This window comes from Bactrocera tryoni, chromosome 3 (genome assembly GCF_016617805.1).
Source record: "Bactrocera tryoni isolate S06 chromosome 3, CSIRO_BtryS06_freeze2, whole genome shotgun sequence".
Lineage (NCBI taxonomy): Eukaryota > Metazoa > Arthropoda > Insecta > Diptera > Tephritidae > Bactrocera > Bactrocera tryoni.
The window spans coordinates 45,677,075-45,694,086 of NC_052501.1; the positions used below are offsets into that span (position 1 = coordinate 45,677,075).

Sequence of the window (17,012 nt, forward strand, 5' to 3'; positions counted from 1 at the left end):
ACAATTTCTTCGGAGATTACATTGTTGCCTTAGAAAATAACATATACCAAATTTCGTGAATATATCTTGTAAAATGTGAAAGTTTTCCATACAAGCATTTGATTCCGATCGTTCAGTTTGTATGGCAGCTATATGCTATAGTGGTCCGATATCGGCCGTTCCGACAAATGAGCAGCTTCTTGAAGAGAAAATGATGTTTGCAAAATTTCAAAACGATATACAGTATATATATACAGTCAGACGGACGGACAGACGGACAGACGGACAGACAGACAGACGGACATAGCTAAATTGACTCAGCTCAACATACTGATCATTTATATATGTAAGTATATACTTTATAGGGTCTCTGACGATTCCTTCTGGGTGTTACAAACTTCGTGACAAACTTAATATACACTGTTCAGGGTATAATAACAAAAAAAAAAAAATAGAAAAACATTATATTAGTGGCTCCGAAAGGGGAATTTCATAGAGTAAAGTACCTTTCTTATTTGGATATAACCCAAGCTCAACCTGACTACGTCAAAGTCATTTTAAACTAATCAATCATTAATAAATGACGTTGTCGATGCATTGTCTCTGCATCCTTATACACACATACATATGTATGTACATATATAGATATGTAAGTGTTTGTAACACCATGGAGAGTTCAAAGTTTTTATATTAATCTAATATGCCTCAAGGTGTCGATGATGACAATATCTAGCAGTTATGTCCTAAAATCTGCAATATCGTCATGAACTTAAACTTTTATTAAAAAAAAGATGAAGTCTCCCCAATTCAACACTTCAACACTCTTGTACAAACATTATATGTACGTATCGTCAAAAATCACAAAATAGAAATATGAAAAATGGCCTAAAGCAAAGAAACCCGACCACCGCAGCTTTGAAATTACCCATACATAGTCATTTGGACTTCCGAAAAATTAAGGTCGCGCCCGTGCTTGAGCTCAAATGATTCACACTTATGAATTTGCATGCCACAGTCGTCGCTGTATTTGAGCACGAGTATTGACAAATGTGTTCGTGTGAATATGCATGTGGAATGTATGACATTTTTGTAGTTGTCTGGTTTTGCCGTTGCTTCTGCGCATTGAAGACGTTCGTACACGCATACCAACAGTAACAGCTACAACCGGCTTGAAAGTAGTTGACCACAAAGTCTTGGACGCACTTGAACTTTCTGGGCTTGCGCACCTAAACACGCATACATACACACATTCCTATGTATAACACACAAACGTGCTGGAAGTTTGGCGGAACCGTTTGTAAAAATAAAATAAAAACAAGTAAGGAAGGGCTAAGTTCGGGTGTCACCGAACATTTTATACTCTCGCATGATAAAGTGATAATCGAGATTTCATTATCCGTCATTTACATATTTTTCAAATACCGTATTTTTGTAAAGTTTTATTCCGCTATCATCATTGGTTCCTAATGTACATATATATTATACAGAGAAGGCATCAGATGGAATTCAAAATAGCGTTATATTGGAAGAAGGCGTGGTTGTGAACCGATTTCACCCATATTTCGTACATGTCATCAGGGTGTTAAGAAAATATTATATACCGAATTTCGTTGAAATCGGTGGAGTAGTTCCTGAGATATGGTTTTTGGTCCATAAGTGGGCGAGGCCACGTCCACTTTCAATTTTTAAAAAAGGCCTGGATGCAACTTCCTTCTGCCATTTCTTCCGTAAAATTTAGTGTTTCTGACGTTTTTTGTTAGTCGGTTAACGCACTTTTAGTGATTTTCAACATAACCTATGTATGGGAGGTGGGCGTGGTTATTATCCGAATTCTTCCATTTTTGAACTGTATATGGAAATGCCTGAAGGAAACGACTTTATAGAGTTTGGTTGACATAGCTATAGTAGTTTCCGAGATATGTACAAAAAACTTAGTAAGGGGCGGGGCCACGCCCACTTTTCCAAAAAAATTACGTCCAGATATGCCCCTCCCTAATGCGATCCTTTGTGCCAAATTTCACTTTAATATCTTTATTTATGGCTTAGTTATGACACTTTATAGGTTTTCGGTTTCCGCCATTTTGTGGGCGTGGCAGTGGGCCGATTTTGCCCATCTTCGAACTTAACCTTCTTATGGAGCCAAGAAATACGTGTACCAAGTTTAATCAAGATATCTCAATTTTTACTCAAGTTACAGCTTGCACGGACGGACGGACGGACGGACGGACGGACAGACATCCGGATTTCAACTCTACTCGTCACCCTGATCACTTTGGTATATATAACCCTATATCTGACTCTTTTAGTTTTAGGACTTACAAACAACCGTTATGTGAACAAAACTATAATACTCTCCTTAGCAACTTTGTTGCGAGAGTATAATAATACTAAAACACCAAATTTATAAAAAAACATAAAAACATTTAAATTCAAAGTCTACTTTCGGTACTTTACATGGTTCTTGTTGTTGCTATTTCTGCCAACGCGTTGACGTTTGTCAAATCACGTGCTGCACACGGCGAATATTTGATCAAAGTAGCACGCGACTAACGCGACTTAGCAACAAGTCATTAACCAATGGCTCTGAAATGCAGCCACGCGGTTGGTCTTGCGTGCGTGCGCAGGCGTAAGCACTTTGTAGGAGGTTTCTAACAATTTTGTGCATATTTGTATGATGTACTTACATACATATGTATTTGAGTATTTTTGTAAGTGAGCATAAAAACATTTATAAAGAGTGCTTTCGAAGTTGTGGAATAACAATTGGAAGATACTTACATTAGTAATATTATTGTAGAACTGAAAGTAAAATACATATGCGTTATTTCAATTATCTTTATAAAAATTAATAAAAATTATTCCAAAATTATTTTTTAAACTAATAATTATAACCATTCTAAATAATTAATTATTATAATTTATAAATAAACTCTTAGCAAAAAATTAGGGTGTACTACTATGGGCAAAAAAAAAGACTATTTAAATTCAATAAAACCCATTCGTCGAAATATTTTTATTTTTTTGGTATGACTGTCAGGGGATCTGTGCCAAATGCCACATCAAAGTAATCATGATCATTATTGTTTGGTATACACTTGTTTTTCCGAAGTACATACATAAAGTGCATTCGACGATTTTGCGATGAGTGAAATTATTCAACGAAAAAGTTCCATTAAATTTTGTGTCCGAAATCAAATTTCAAGTACCGAAACTTTCAGAATGTTGGAAAATGCTGATAATTTTTTCTTACGAGCAAGTGTTTTTGATTGGTACAAATTATTCAAAGAGGGCCGAGAACGCGTTGACGACAAACGACCCTCAACATCATCTGATGGTCAAGACATCAAAAAAATAAAATAATTGGTGCTTGAGAATCGACGATTAAAAGTCAGAGATATTACTGGCATCGTTGGAATATCGGAAGGATCAGTGAAAACAATTTAGAAATATCATTTGGGCCTAAGAAAAGTGAAAACACGATTGGTTCCAAAATCACTCATTTTTTTCGAAAAACAGCGTAGCGTTAGCGTCTGTGAAATAATGCTTCCCGACTAACAGGATGTCATGAAACGTATTATTACTGGCGATAAGTCTTGTATCTATCTATGCTTACGACCCGTAAACAGACGATCAATCGTTTTCTTCGATTATCGAGGTTTGGTGCACCCCGAATTCAACAAGGAATACTATTTCGGTGTTCAGTGTTATATGCCGTCAAGTCTTGGTTTTTACACCACAATATTGCACCGTCGCATACTGCAATGATTCTGCGTGTGTCTTTCGCCAAATTTTCAATTAACATCGAGCCGCAACCACCATTCGCCTGATGTAGGTCCATGTGACTTCTGACTATCCAGCAAACTCAAACGACTATGGGGAAACCATCGACATAAATCATGCGGACTAAACTAAAATGGTAGCAAGATAGAGCTAGTACTGTTCACAAAGATACTTAAGAGTTCCAGAAGTTATGCCGCCATAAATAAATGGTGCTTTGGTCTTTTTGAATTAAACTTAAGTTATTTACAAATACTCGTATTTCCTTCACTTCCAGAGAGGAGTGGAATAGAGGTGAAGTAGAGTATTTATATCGATGGGTCCAAACTGGATTTTCTGGTGGGATGTGGTGTACATACCACTCCAGTGCCTTCCAAACGCAATTTCAGCCTTCTTGTTCTGAAAAGTGTGCTCACAACAAGAAATATATTTATATAAACATATAGCCAAGTGGTTTTGAAATCACTACAGGTTATTAGGGTTTCATCAAAGATAATAAAAAACTTTTTTGATATTTAAGTGGATCTAACATCCGATTTCACGATAAACCTTGCAATGGGTTCCAGGATATTGTGTTATTTCTGGCAACTGTGACGCATATAATTTAGCCAGAGCAAGCACCACTCTAAAATAAGACTTTTATAAAAAGTAAATACATATACATATATTCCTCTGGCTACTTGTAGATATTTAAACGGTAAACATGTTACAGATATAGCTGAGGCTCAGAGGAATGCGATGTTGGCCCCACAAGCCGACTGTTAAAATTTAAAAGCTATGAAACAAGAACTCTAGTGCTAATGGGTCATTGTCTCATTTGCAGACATGCCAGCAGGCTGAAAAAATCTTATTATGACTTTCATAGAAGCTGTCAAGAGATAAAAGAAGAAGAGACTATAGAACATTTTCTACAGGAATGTAGGGCTTTGTTTACAAAAATAATTACGACTATCGGCATTTTATGTTACGTTAGGTTGGATTAATCTGGTAGACCAATAGGCCACCCATAGACTAGTTTGGTACAATGTCAGTGCTGCTATATGCCTAAGTAGTACAGATGAAGTCTGATTGAGCAGCTTTTGGAGCCCACCTTTTTTTCGTTTTACTCTGTTTTTGTTTTTCCTGGTCTCAAGTGTGGATATACAACATACATATTTCATCCATATTGTTATTTTAGCATTAAAACCATTGTTTTTAAAGATAACCCTTACCTTGCTTTTACTCTGTGCTAATATGTCCCGTCATCGAAATTATTTAATCTTCACTTCTTCACCAATAAATCTATACACACTTACATATATTCGGGTGTGTTTGGTCTTTAGATTTGTACATACATATGTACATATACATATATAAAAGCTCATAAAATTACACAGAAATGTTTAAGACGTACATACATGGGCCAATCGCTACACAAATTTAAAGCGCTTAACCTTTATTTTAGTTCTGATGGTCAGTCAGTAAACTTTATTTCATTTAATTAACATAGCCTCATGGTAATTTGGGAAATTTGGAGTAAGCAATATAAAAAATAATAATTTGCTCCATAACTGAATAGCCAGCCCTAATTTTTTACAAAGTAGTCAAAAGACAATTTTTTCTCAAATAATAAAACCCAAATCGTCTATGAACATTACGCAGCTCTACTTTTTTCGTTTTAGAGATAGATATTAAATATTAATTTAAAGTCTCCTGCTTACGTAGGAAACCAGTTTCATTTCAACTTCGATTCGCGTAATAGCTGATGTCTTTGGGGTTTTTTGGTATTTCACTTAGCTTAATTATTATTCTAAAATAAATAGCAGTAGTGTTAGTAATACCAATTACACACACCGTAGCAGACAGCCTTATGAGTTTCCAAACAACGCAATGAATTGATTGCAAGATTAAACGTCAGTGCTCGGAAACATACATATGTATATGTACACACATAAATATATATTTATATGCTAGCATATAAGAGAACTAAAAATAAGGCAAAACCGCTTAGCCAAGATAAAAGACTTTACAACTTAATTGAATGTAAATATTATGGTACTTTAGACACGAAAACTTTCAAACCCCCAGACACCGAATATGTGAATCAAAGTTCCAAATGCGATTTTTTTTCGAAAATATCGGTACATCGGTCCTAAGAGAAAGATTTTCGAACTTCCAATTTACTTTATACCGCATATATCGGCAAAAATCGGGTAAAAACTTGCTTAGACCTCATATAACTTACAAAACTTTGCACTTGAAGCTATTTCCCTGGAAGAGTACAAAATGTTCGGCCTCACCCGTACTTAGCCCTTCCTTATTTGTTATTTTATCCAATTATTATTGTAATTAGGGATATGTGTGTCTAATACGTTCATTTAAAACTTAAAAAAAAAATCATTATCACATAAAATTTCTGTTTAAAAATTACACTCTGGAAAATGAGAGTCGACCAAGATGTACATCTATGTTCGTATTTGATTTAAAAGAATATGAAAAGTTTATTATACAAATTTAAATACAGAAGCCATAACTATTCCCAAGAACTGTTCTATAGAATCCTATATAATAACGGGTGATCCAAGTAGAAGTAATTTTTTCAATAGCCTTCTTTTGACAGATCACGCGTGAGTCGTGTCAAGCTTTCATGTTATTTTTGTTCAATATTGTTTGGCATTTCTTCATGGAAAGACTTACGCCTGAACAACGTTTTCAAATCGTACAGTTTAAGAATTGAAGCCGCTCGACCTTCCCAAGCGACATCGCTTTACTCTATGGGCTCTTTAAAAGTTGCAAGAAGATCCGATGTTTTCGAGCCAAAAGTTTCTGTGTTTTTTCTTTAAAAAACTGGGGAATTTTGGAATCTAGTTTTTTTCATTGAAAGAGAAACTATCATTTTAGCTGCTTCGATTGCCAATAAAACGAAAAAGTGAATGCTAATTAAATTATTTGATTGAGCTCACTTGGAAATACCATTTTTTCTAAATTTTCCTTTACCATTTACTTCCAAACTAGTTCGTCAACTCAAAGAGTCTACAATGTGTGTTAATGGAGTATATTTCGTTCAACAATGTTGCTTGGCAACTTTAATGGAGTTTCGCATTCGATTTTCATAAAAGCTAATCACTTACGGAATTTCCCGGCATTTGAGCGAGAGGCTTTCAAATATATGTGTACATACAACTATATTCATATGTATATATGTATATTAAATCACTTTAAAACTAGTAAGCGGCAAATTTCCCGACACAGACATAGTATTTCAAGCCCTGTCGCTGAGTTTTGTTATTTCACTAATATTAGCTCCATGTAGGCGCATTCAGCATACTTTTAAGCTGCTAAACTATTTATCGTGGTATTCCATAAGCGACCTTGAAAGTTTTGTATACATTGTCTCTAAATAAATGGCGGCATATACAATGCAAACTTGCATATGTATGTATACGTATAGTAAATACTTATTGAAAATAAATCACATTTGCTCTTTCAGTGAGGCTTTTTCCCAATTTAACGCTGATTTTAGGCTTTTGTGGTTCCTTTGTGGACTTTTGCACGCTTATAAGCGGCATTACCCTTTTCCGCTTGCGTCAATCGATGAAAGAAACTAGTTTCAGCTCCTTTGTCACACGTTTTTTACTCATTTTTTATTGTTGTTGTTTATGCACTTAACCGCAAATGTTTGCACCATGTTGTTGTACAGTCATACCTGCTAATAATGCTGCTGGGTGTATGTGTACTAAAGCGGCACAATATTTGCTTGATGGATTTCCCCAAAGACCTTAATTGGAGTTGAAGTATTTCACGTTGTTTATTGCATTAAAAATAAACTTATATTAAGATGTTACAATTCTTAAGTTCACTTTATCACATTTACGGATTTATGAGTAAGTACGTATGTACACAATCAGGTCATTCATCACATTCGGAGGCTTTTAAACTTTTAAGTTATTTTCATTCGCACTTATGTCCTCATTATTTGTTTATTAATTAGAATTATTATTGAATTTTATTCATATATTTTATATAATAACGGGGTTTTTAATAAGAGCGCCACCAAAGGTTCTTTTTAAATAAAACAACAATTGCCTAGGATATCAATGAAATTCTTTATTCACGCTATATTGATCATCATGAAAGAAATACGGCCCAATGACGCCACCAACTCATAAAGCGCACCAAACCGTAATTTTTATACTCTCGCAACAAAGTTGTCAAAGAGAGTATTATAGTTTTGTTCACATAACGATTGTTTGTAAGTCCTAAAACTAAAAGAGTCAGATATAGGGTTATGTATACCTGATCACGTTCAGGGTGACGAGTAGAGTTGAAATCCGGATGTCTGTCTGTCCGTCCGTCCGTCCGTCCGTGCAAGCTGTAACTTGAGTAAAAATTGAGATATCATGATGAAACTTGGTACACGTATTTCTTGGCTCCATAAGAAGGTTAAGTTCGAAGATGGGCAAAATCAGCCCACTGCCACGCCCACAAAATGGCGAAAACCGAAAACCCATAAAGTGTCATAACTAAGCCATAAATAAAGATATTAAAGTGAAATTTGGCACAAAGGATCGCATTAGGAAGGGGGATATTTGGACGTAATTTTTTTGGAAAAGTGGGCGTGGCCCCGCCCCCTACTAAGTTTTTTGTACGTATCTCGGAAACTACTATAGCTATGCCGACCAAACTCTACAGAGTCCTTTTCTTCAGGCATTTCCATATACAGTTCAAAATTGGAAGAAATCGGATAATAACCACGCCCGCCTCCCATACAAAGGTTATGTTGAAAATCACTAAAAGTGCGTTAACCGACTAACAAAAAACGTCAGAAACACTAAATTTTTCGGAAGAAGTGGCAGAAGAAAGCTGCACCCAGGCTTTTTTTTTTAAATTGAAAATGGGCGTGGCGTCGCCCACTTATGAACCAAAAACCATATCTCAGGAACTACTAGACCGATTTCAATGAAATTCAGTATATAATATTTCCTTAACACCCTGATGACATGTACGAAATATAGGTGAAATCGGTTCACAACCGCGCCTTCTTCCAATATAACGCTATTTTGAATTCCATCTGATGCCTTTTCTGCATAATACGAGTATATACATTAGGAACCAATGATGATAGCGGAATAAAACTTTACAAAAATACGGTATTTGAAAAATATGTAAATGACGTATAATGAAATCTCGATTATCACTTTATCATGCGAGAGTATAAAATGTTCGGTGACACCCGAACTTAGCCCTTCCTTACTTGTTTATCTTTAAATTCCTACAGATCAGAGGTATTTTATGGCATCGCTTTGACTTTAGACGCTGTAGCTCTTGTCAGTTATACAAAAAAATGTGAATTTCGTGGAAAAATCAGGTTTAGATACCTCATCTTTATCTTTTGGAATACATGTGGTTAATATTCATCTACTGATTACCAGTACCAGTTTTAATCCATTGCACTGCGTATTTGCCTTTCTATTCTACCATTCCCAATATTTAGTAATTTTATCATTTTTTAGGAAGAATCAGTTTGAAATTGTACGTATGTATATACATACCTACTTCAATGTATATTGCAAAGAATCGAAAAGATTTCTGTATATCTAAAATTATAATAAACATTTTTATCAACACTCCAATTATTCCGCTATATCTTTATGTTAGATATCCCGTTTGGTTTGTTATGAATGCATTTGCGTCCTTGACCAATAATCTAGCAAAGTATCCGCAGTGCCTTGACGATGAAAATTTCAATGCCATTTTTTGTTGTGATATTAAATATATCGGACGGGTTCGTTTTAAAAGAAAACTACCTGGTTAAGGAGCAAAATCAGTATAACCCATATACTAAGCATGTTTGGATATGAAAATTTTTACTTATTTCTTTCTATTTTTGAATTACTAAAATTTTCAAATGATTCTTACATAAATTTTGAACAAATGCTTATGATTTGAAATATAATTTTTGTATTTATGAGTTGTATTGAATTTTAGCATAAAGAGATAAAATGTATCCTATGTCCTTACCCTGCTTCTAAGCTACCTCCCCACCAATTTTAAGCCAAATCGGTTCAGCCATTCTTAAGTTATAAACGACTTTCTTTTATATACCAACTTGTACCATATTTGTAAATGACAATAGCAAAAAAGAAAAAAGAAAACAACAAACACATGCGGGAGCTGTAGCACATCAAAATTTTCATTAGCTCTGCTGTGCTACCACTCCCAATTTTTTGCTACCGCTACGCCAGAGCATAGCGCAGAATTTAATTTTTTGCTCCCGCTCCAGCTATAGTTTTTTACCTAACAAAACTCGGAGCAGAGTAGAGCACATACTTTACATTGTTATGCTAAGGCTATGCTGTGGCTCCCGACAAAGTGAGAGCGGTAGCAAGAGTAAAATGAAATGCTACGAGAGTAGCGTAGTTTTTCAAACGCTGGATGAAACCCCATATCTCAGAACCTGCCCGACCGCTTCCAATCTAATACGATAGGTAACATTGACTTGTTCTCCTGACACTACTACAATACAGCGTGAAAATATGCGATATCAGACTACAATCACGCCTACTTCCATAAGATAATATTATGGTAAACCAAAAATATGTTGAGTCGGGTCTTGTATTTATTGCAGGGTTTGTCCGGAAAGTAATAGGACTCAACCGATTAAAAAAAAATTGTTTAAAACTTTCAAAATAGGCTCCTTCTATGCAGCTCTGCCAGCGCTAATTTCAATCATTGAAGGCGTCACGGAAGGCATTCTCCGGAATAGCTTTGAGAGCCGAAGTGCGTGCTGCTTAGATCCCCCAAACCAAAAAAAGTCCGGGGGGCTATGTCTGGACTATAGGGCGGTTGCGAAAGCGCTGGGATGCCGAGACGTTCTTGTGGTGCAACTTCCAATCGGCTGCGATGTCTTGTCGAACCCGATTGACCCTTCGTTTGAATCTCTTGAGGATTCCCACGTAAAACTTGGCGTTGACGGTTTGTCCAGGAAGGACAAACTCATGGTGAATGATGCCTTTGATGTCAAAAAAGACAATGAGCATCGTTTTCACTTTGGATTTGCGGTCTTCATCAGCGACGATCCAAAAAGGCCTGGTGCCACTGAAACACACAACTTCTTTCTAAAGCAACATCTGGGTAAGCCTGCTTGATCATATCAAAAATTTCTGTCGTATACTGAGTTTCACACAGAATTTAATCGCTTACCTCTGCTCTAACGAACGCTGCATTTTCGGCTTGCACCACTCAGAGAAACACGTCGCGCGAAAATGTTTGTCCTGACCCTCCAGGTGCTCGGAGACAACTGACCACCCGCTCAATCGTTAGCTAGGAACGCACTCTACTGAATTTAGTCGGTGCGTGTACACTCCGAAGTACAGTCGAAGTACTTTCCGGACAAACCCTGTATACCTACATACACATATGTGAGTTATCTTAATAAAAATGAGGGCGGTTCATCTTTGTGCCAAAAATCACCTAAATGTATTTCCCTGGCTTTGAACCTGACAAGTTACAAGAGTATCAAATGTTCGATTACACTCGAACTTAGCCCTTCCTTAGTTCTTTTCATTAAAATTGTATTATTCTTAACTAATCAAAAATATTTAAGCAGTCATAGACTAACTTGAAAAACAAATATTTTGTCATTAAATTACTGTTAATGCATTTGACGTAAATTCTGACCTTAGTAAAAGACAAAAGTAATGAAAAAGCTTATGCACTCGAACTATACATCACGCAGCTTACTCGCGTAGTACTTATTAAACGAAGCACGAAATTCTTCTGCCTTCACGAATTCACCAAGCTTGAGGAAAGAAAAAATTATATGAATAAAATAATTAATGGAACCAATTGAGTGCGTACAATAGGGCAAACAAACAAAATAAATAAAGTTTCACAATTAAAATTTTGCATTCTTTGAAGTGTTTACGAATATTTTGGCAATTGGTTTCAAAGTATGCCATTCTTGTGGATTTGTATTTACATACATACATATGTATGTTTGTTGCCTAATTCATATTTGGCTACGTCAATGGTGCTAATTTAGACGAGAAGTTTACACAGATGTGCATTCAAAACAAATAATCGTATTTTTTCTGAACATATAATTTTTATATATACTTACGTTCAAACTTATGTACGTGTGGTCGTTTAGTTTTGATTACATGCATACTGGCATGCCGAAGCGTGCGCTTTTGCTGTAGCAACAAATAGCCGCTTCGCAACAAACAAAGCCGAAACTCAATGGGCTTTTACGCGGAAGTCACACTAACGGCGCTCCACCGATTTTTGTTTTTTTTTTTTTAAGCGAGAAATTAGCAATTATTTGTTATATTATTATCTCCATATTATTTTGAAGTTAACTTATTTTTTATATTTTATTTACATTGTTATTTAAATGTTGTTTTGGTTTTATGTAAAATTCTTATGAAAAATATTTGCACAGAATACATAAGTATAAACCAAAAAACAATAAACAAACTTAATCCTCAAAAAAAATGGAAAATATCCAAAAAGAAAAAAAATAGTTTTTATTTTCGTTACTGCAATCAATACAATAAATTTACCTATCGCACTATTACAGCAAATATCACGCTACATTAATTATACCTTCATAATCGAAACAAACAGATTTAACGAACCACAGTATTTTGGCGAAAAGCAATCGATCGCAGCTGACCGCTCGAGCACGTGCTTGGCACACCGGTTCCACAATCCCACAATATATTCGTAATGCTCAAAAAAACATAAACACTTATGGCGTTTTATTTTTACTACATAAGTATGACAGTCTATTTTTAGACTCACAATTTTTATAGCAATAAGCTGACAGCTCAATTTTATATTTATATTTTTATTTATTTATTTGTGCTATTTTTAGCTCTCATTATAATAATTATTAGTTAAATTTTTTGCGTGGTCGCCATATTGATTTTTTAAACTTCTTCATGTATGATGGTATTAAAGGTACAGGTTCATATATTCATTATACCCTAAACCGGGTTTATTAAATTTGCCAAGAAGTTTGTAACACTCACGTCTCCACGCCCTATAAAGTACATACATATGTATGTACATATGTACATACAAACAAGAAAATAAGAAAAGTCCATATTAAAAACAAAAACCCATAAAAAAGGTAATGCCCCAAAATAAATGTATAATTATTGGCTCTTTCAGTAAGATTAATTTGAACTAAAAATAAAAACAAAAAGTAATGAAGGGCAAAGTTCGAGTGCAACTAAACGTTTTATACCCTTGCAACTTGTAAGGATTTAGGCCAAAACCTTTTAGCAAAATTCGCCACAATGACGTCACAGAGATGCTCAACACTCGAGAACGATGTGTGAGAGACTGATTTAGGTCTTCCTCAATTGCTGCGCTAACGACAGCAATATTCTCGAGACTATGTACACTTCTTTGTCTCACTGGCACAGAAACATTTTAGACTCTCAATTGTTGATCTGACAGGTCTTCAAGTTGAGACCATTAACTTCGAATTTCGGAAGTAAATTTTAATAATTTCGACTCGTTGTTGAATCGTATATTTTTCCATGATAAAATGGCAAACATTACTGAAGATAAATGTCAAAAGAACGGAAAAAATATGGCGTGGTTTGCTGCCCCTATCGTCCCTATCCTTTTGAAAACACCCTCTACCATATATATGTAATTCATATAGTGACAGAGATATTCCGCATAAGGTTTGTTGGAAACACGAAAATCATTATAAGTATGTAGTATACATACATTATACTTAAAAAAATGTTCCCTAGGCTTCATTAAGATACCTGAGATACAATTACCAATCATATGGAGCAAAGTCAACTGGATGTTCGAAAATCCTGGTAATAGTTATATAAGGGGTAGGTCAAGTTTTCGCCCAATTTCATCTATTTTAGGCACAAAGATACAGTGTTATGAGTAAAACACTCTATTTCATTGAGATAACTACTATATTGGCCGAAATATGCGGAAGTTTGAAAATCTTTGTATTAGGTATATGGGGGCTCAGGGAAGTATTGACCCGATTCAACCCGGAAAAATAATGTACTGTAAGAGTCCAAAATAATAGCTAATATCATGACTATTCTATATTATCCGCAACAAATCAAACAACAGATCTACGCCTGGAAGGAGATTCGACTCGACTATGGCCATAAAAAAACTTCGCTGAAAAAATTAATGGACACCTTAGTCCAAGAGAAGAAGTCCTAGTTAGAAATTAGTTAGTAATCATTAGATATATTAATTGAATGTGATTCTAAGTATCTGTATACAAAAGTGTTATTTTGTTGAGTTCCATTTGAAAAACGTAAAATAGGCAATCATTTTTTTTAGAGTGAAGTGATACACTAAATATTTCCCAAATAAAATTTGAGCTCAAGCGCCGAACCGGCTTACTAATATGCTAACAGCTAGTATCAAAAATATTATATCATTATATTTATTTGTAAACCTTAACATATTTCTAGAGCAAATCTTAAAGACATCGAACGCGTTATACTACAAGAGACGAAAATTTCACGAGATCATTTAACGCCAGAGATAGCGCTCCATCTCATAACACCAGAATGTCGGCTCTTTCATGAACCAGTACCCAATGTAAATGTCACGAAGTTGTTCAAAGACGACCCCTTTTGGGCATTCTACTGGCCTGGTGGACAGGCTATCAGTCGGTTGGTTTGCCACAAAGTTAATTTTACAAAGCTTCGAAAATAATATCATAATATCTTCTACTTTAACAGTTACGTACTGGATAATCCCTCCTTGGTGGCTGGCAAGTCGGTGCTGGATGTGGGCAGCGGTTGTGGGGCCAGCGCCGTGGCTGCGCTAATGCACCAAGCAAAATATGTTGTGGCAAATGACATCGATGAAGGTAAACATTTAAATTTCATTTGAAATTTAGACATAAAATTTTAAATGTAAAACAAAAATATTACTGGAGATGCCGGGGATCGAACCCGGGGCCTTTCACATGCAAAGCGAACGCTCTACCACTGAGCTACATCCCCTCACATTTAAAAATTGCCTAAGTCTGAATTTATACACACATACTCTCTTTGTATCGTATCTTTTAGCGGCTGGCTGTGCTGTTGTACTGAACGCTCAGTTGAATGCGGTAAACCTGAAACACTTACATATTTCTACGGAAAATTTAATAAAAGCGTCACAATTGGTACAGGAAGACCTAATTTTGTTGGGTGATGTTTTTTACGACGAAGAATTCGCCGCTGTTTTGCAGCCTTGGCTACAAAAACTACGTAAGGCGGGAAAACAGATACTTGTTGGTGATCCCGGACGGCATGGCTTGACAGCGAACAGACGGCAGCATATGAGATGTTTAGCCAAATACGAATTGACGGAAAGTGGCTGCATTGAGAATAATGGTTTTCGCTTTGTTAATGTTTGGGAATTAAGATAGTAATGATTCCAATTATTATTAAAAATTTAATGTGAACATAAAAAAATATTGTATATTACAAATAATTGTTTATTAAAAAACTGTATTCACTATAAAATTTCTAACAGTATTAAAAAAGATTATTTTAATAGTCTTAATAATACAAAAATGGATCTAAAAATTAGAAACTGAAAAAACCAAAAAATTAATTGGAGATGCCGGGGATCGAACCCGGGGCCTTTCACATGCAAAGCGAACGCTCTACCACTGAGCTACATCCCCTCACAATAATTAATTGCCCAATGACTAACTTCACGCCACGTCCAGAGTTCTTACGCACAAATTAGCTCAATTTAATGCATGCCTAAAATAACGGGCCGAACAAATTAAATACTCGTTATGCTTATGTTACCTATTAAACGCCAATAACTTTGTTCATTCGGTTGTCATGTTGAATTTTTAATTACATGACAGCTGAAAGCACGAGTTAAGCACATCGTGGAGTTTCTATGTAGACATGTATTGGCATAAAAGTACAAAAAACGAATACACGAGTTTATTATACCCTGAACAGAAGGAAATGCAGGAGACCCTATAACATACATAAATATATACATGATCAGCATGACGAGCTGAGTTAATTTAGTCATTTTCTTTTCAAGAAGATGCTCATTTGTCGGAACTGCCGATATCGGACCACTATAACATATAGCTGCCATACAAACTGAACAATCGGAAACAAGTTCTTGTATGGAAAACTTTCACATTTGACAATGTATCTTCACAAAAGTTGGCACAGGTTATTTTCTGAGATAATATTGCAATATCGGAAGGAATTGTTCAGATCGGCTCACTATAGCATATAGCTGCCATACAAACTGAACGATCGGAATCTAGTATCTGGTATGGAAAACTTTTGCATTTGACAAGATATATTCACGAAATTTGGTACAGATTATTTTCTAAGGCAACAATGTAATCTCCGAAGAAATTGTTCAGATCGGGATGCATGGGAAACTTCCTCATTTGACGATATATCTTCACGAAATTTTGTATCAGTTATTGTTCATAAAAATATTGCAATATCGGAAGAAGTTGTTCAAAACGGCTCACTATAGCTTATAGCTGCCATACAAACCGAACGATCGGAATCAAGGGCTTGTATGGAAAACTTTCGCATTTGACGTGGTATCTTCACGAAATTTGACATAGATTACTGCTTAAGGTAATTATATAATCTCCGAAAAAATTGTTCAGATCGGATTATTATAACATATAGCTTCCATACAAACTGTACACATACATATGTATGTATGTAGTTACTAAAAGAAATGCACCTGTGAAGGGTATATTGCTTTGGTGCAGCCGAAGTTAACTTTTCTTCTTGTTTTTTTCCTGTAAACAGCTACATATTTTACTATAAGAGAAATTAAAAAAATAACATACGCTTGTTTGCAATGAAAAAATTATGTAAGAAATATTAAAAAAAAAATTTTTTTTTAAATATAAAAAAATTAAAAAACTACATATAAAAAAATTAATAAAATTAAAAAACATAAAAATCAATAATAAAAAATAGTAAACAATAATAAAAAAAATATAAAAAAAATTATAAAAAAATTATAAAAAAATTATAAAAAAATTATAAAAAAATTATAAAAAAATTAAAAAATAATAAAAAAAGAAATTAAAAATAATAAAAAACAAGATAAAAAATAATTAAAATAAATAAAATAATAAAAAATATTGTATTAACTCACAAACACAAAAAACGGTGATTTGCAAAACGAATAAATCACACTGCCGATACTAATTTCCTACACCAAATTAGGTTGACATAACGATTTTAAATTTAATTGTATTTATTGTTTATTTT

General features: G+C 34.7%; 1 protein-coding gene and 2 non-coding genes across 4 annotated transcripts in view; 1 reads left to right on the forward strand and 2 right to left on the reverse strand.

Annotated features, from left to right (window-relative positions):
* LOC120769991 (electron transfer flavoprotein beta subunit lysine methyltransferase) overlaps window positions 1–15,214 on the forward strand; it is a 110,578-nt gene extending 95,364 nt beyond the window's left edge. For both annotated transcript variants that reach the window (XM_040097074.1, XM_040097075.1), the window contains exons 3-5: window positions 14,208–14,411; window positions 14,481–14,611; window positions 14,814–15,214. In XM_040097074.1, the coding sequence (XP_039953008.1) occupies window positions 14,208–14,411; window positions 14,481–14,611; window positions 14,814–15,157 (679 nt within the window). In that variant the 3' untranslated portion in view covers window positions 15,158–15,214. The remainder of the gene's footprint in view (window positions 1–14,207; window positions 14,412–14,480; window positions 14,612–14,813) is intronic.
* Window positions 14,676–14,747, reverse strand: Trnaa-ugc. The gene has a single exon. It is a non-coding gene; the product is annotated as a tRNA-Ala (tRNA).
* A 132-nt stretch (window positions 15,215–15,346) lies between the features above and the next one.
* On the reverse strand, window positions 15,347–15,418 carry Trnaa-ugc. Its single transcript has one exon. It is a non-coding gene; the product is annotated as a tRNA-Ala (tRNA).
* Between the last annotated feature and the right edge of the window lie 1,594 nt (window positions 15,419–17,012).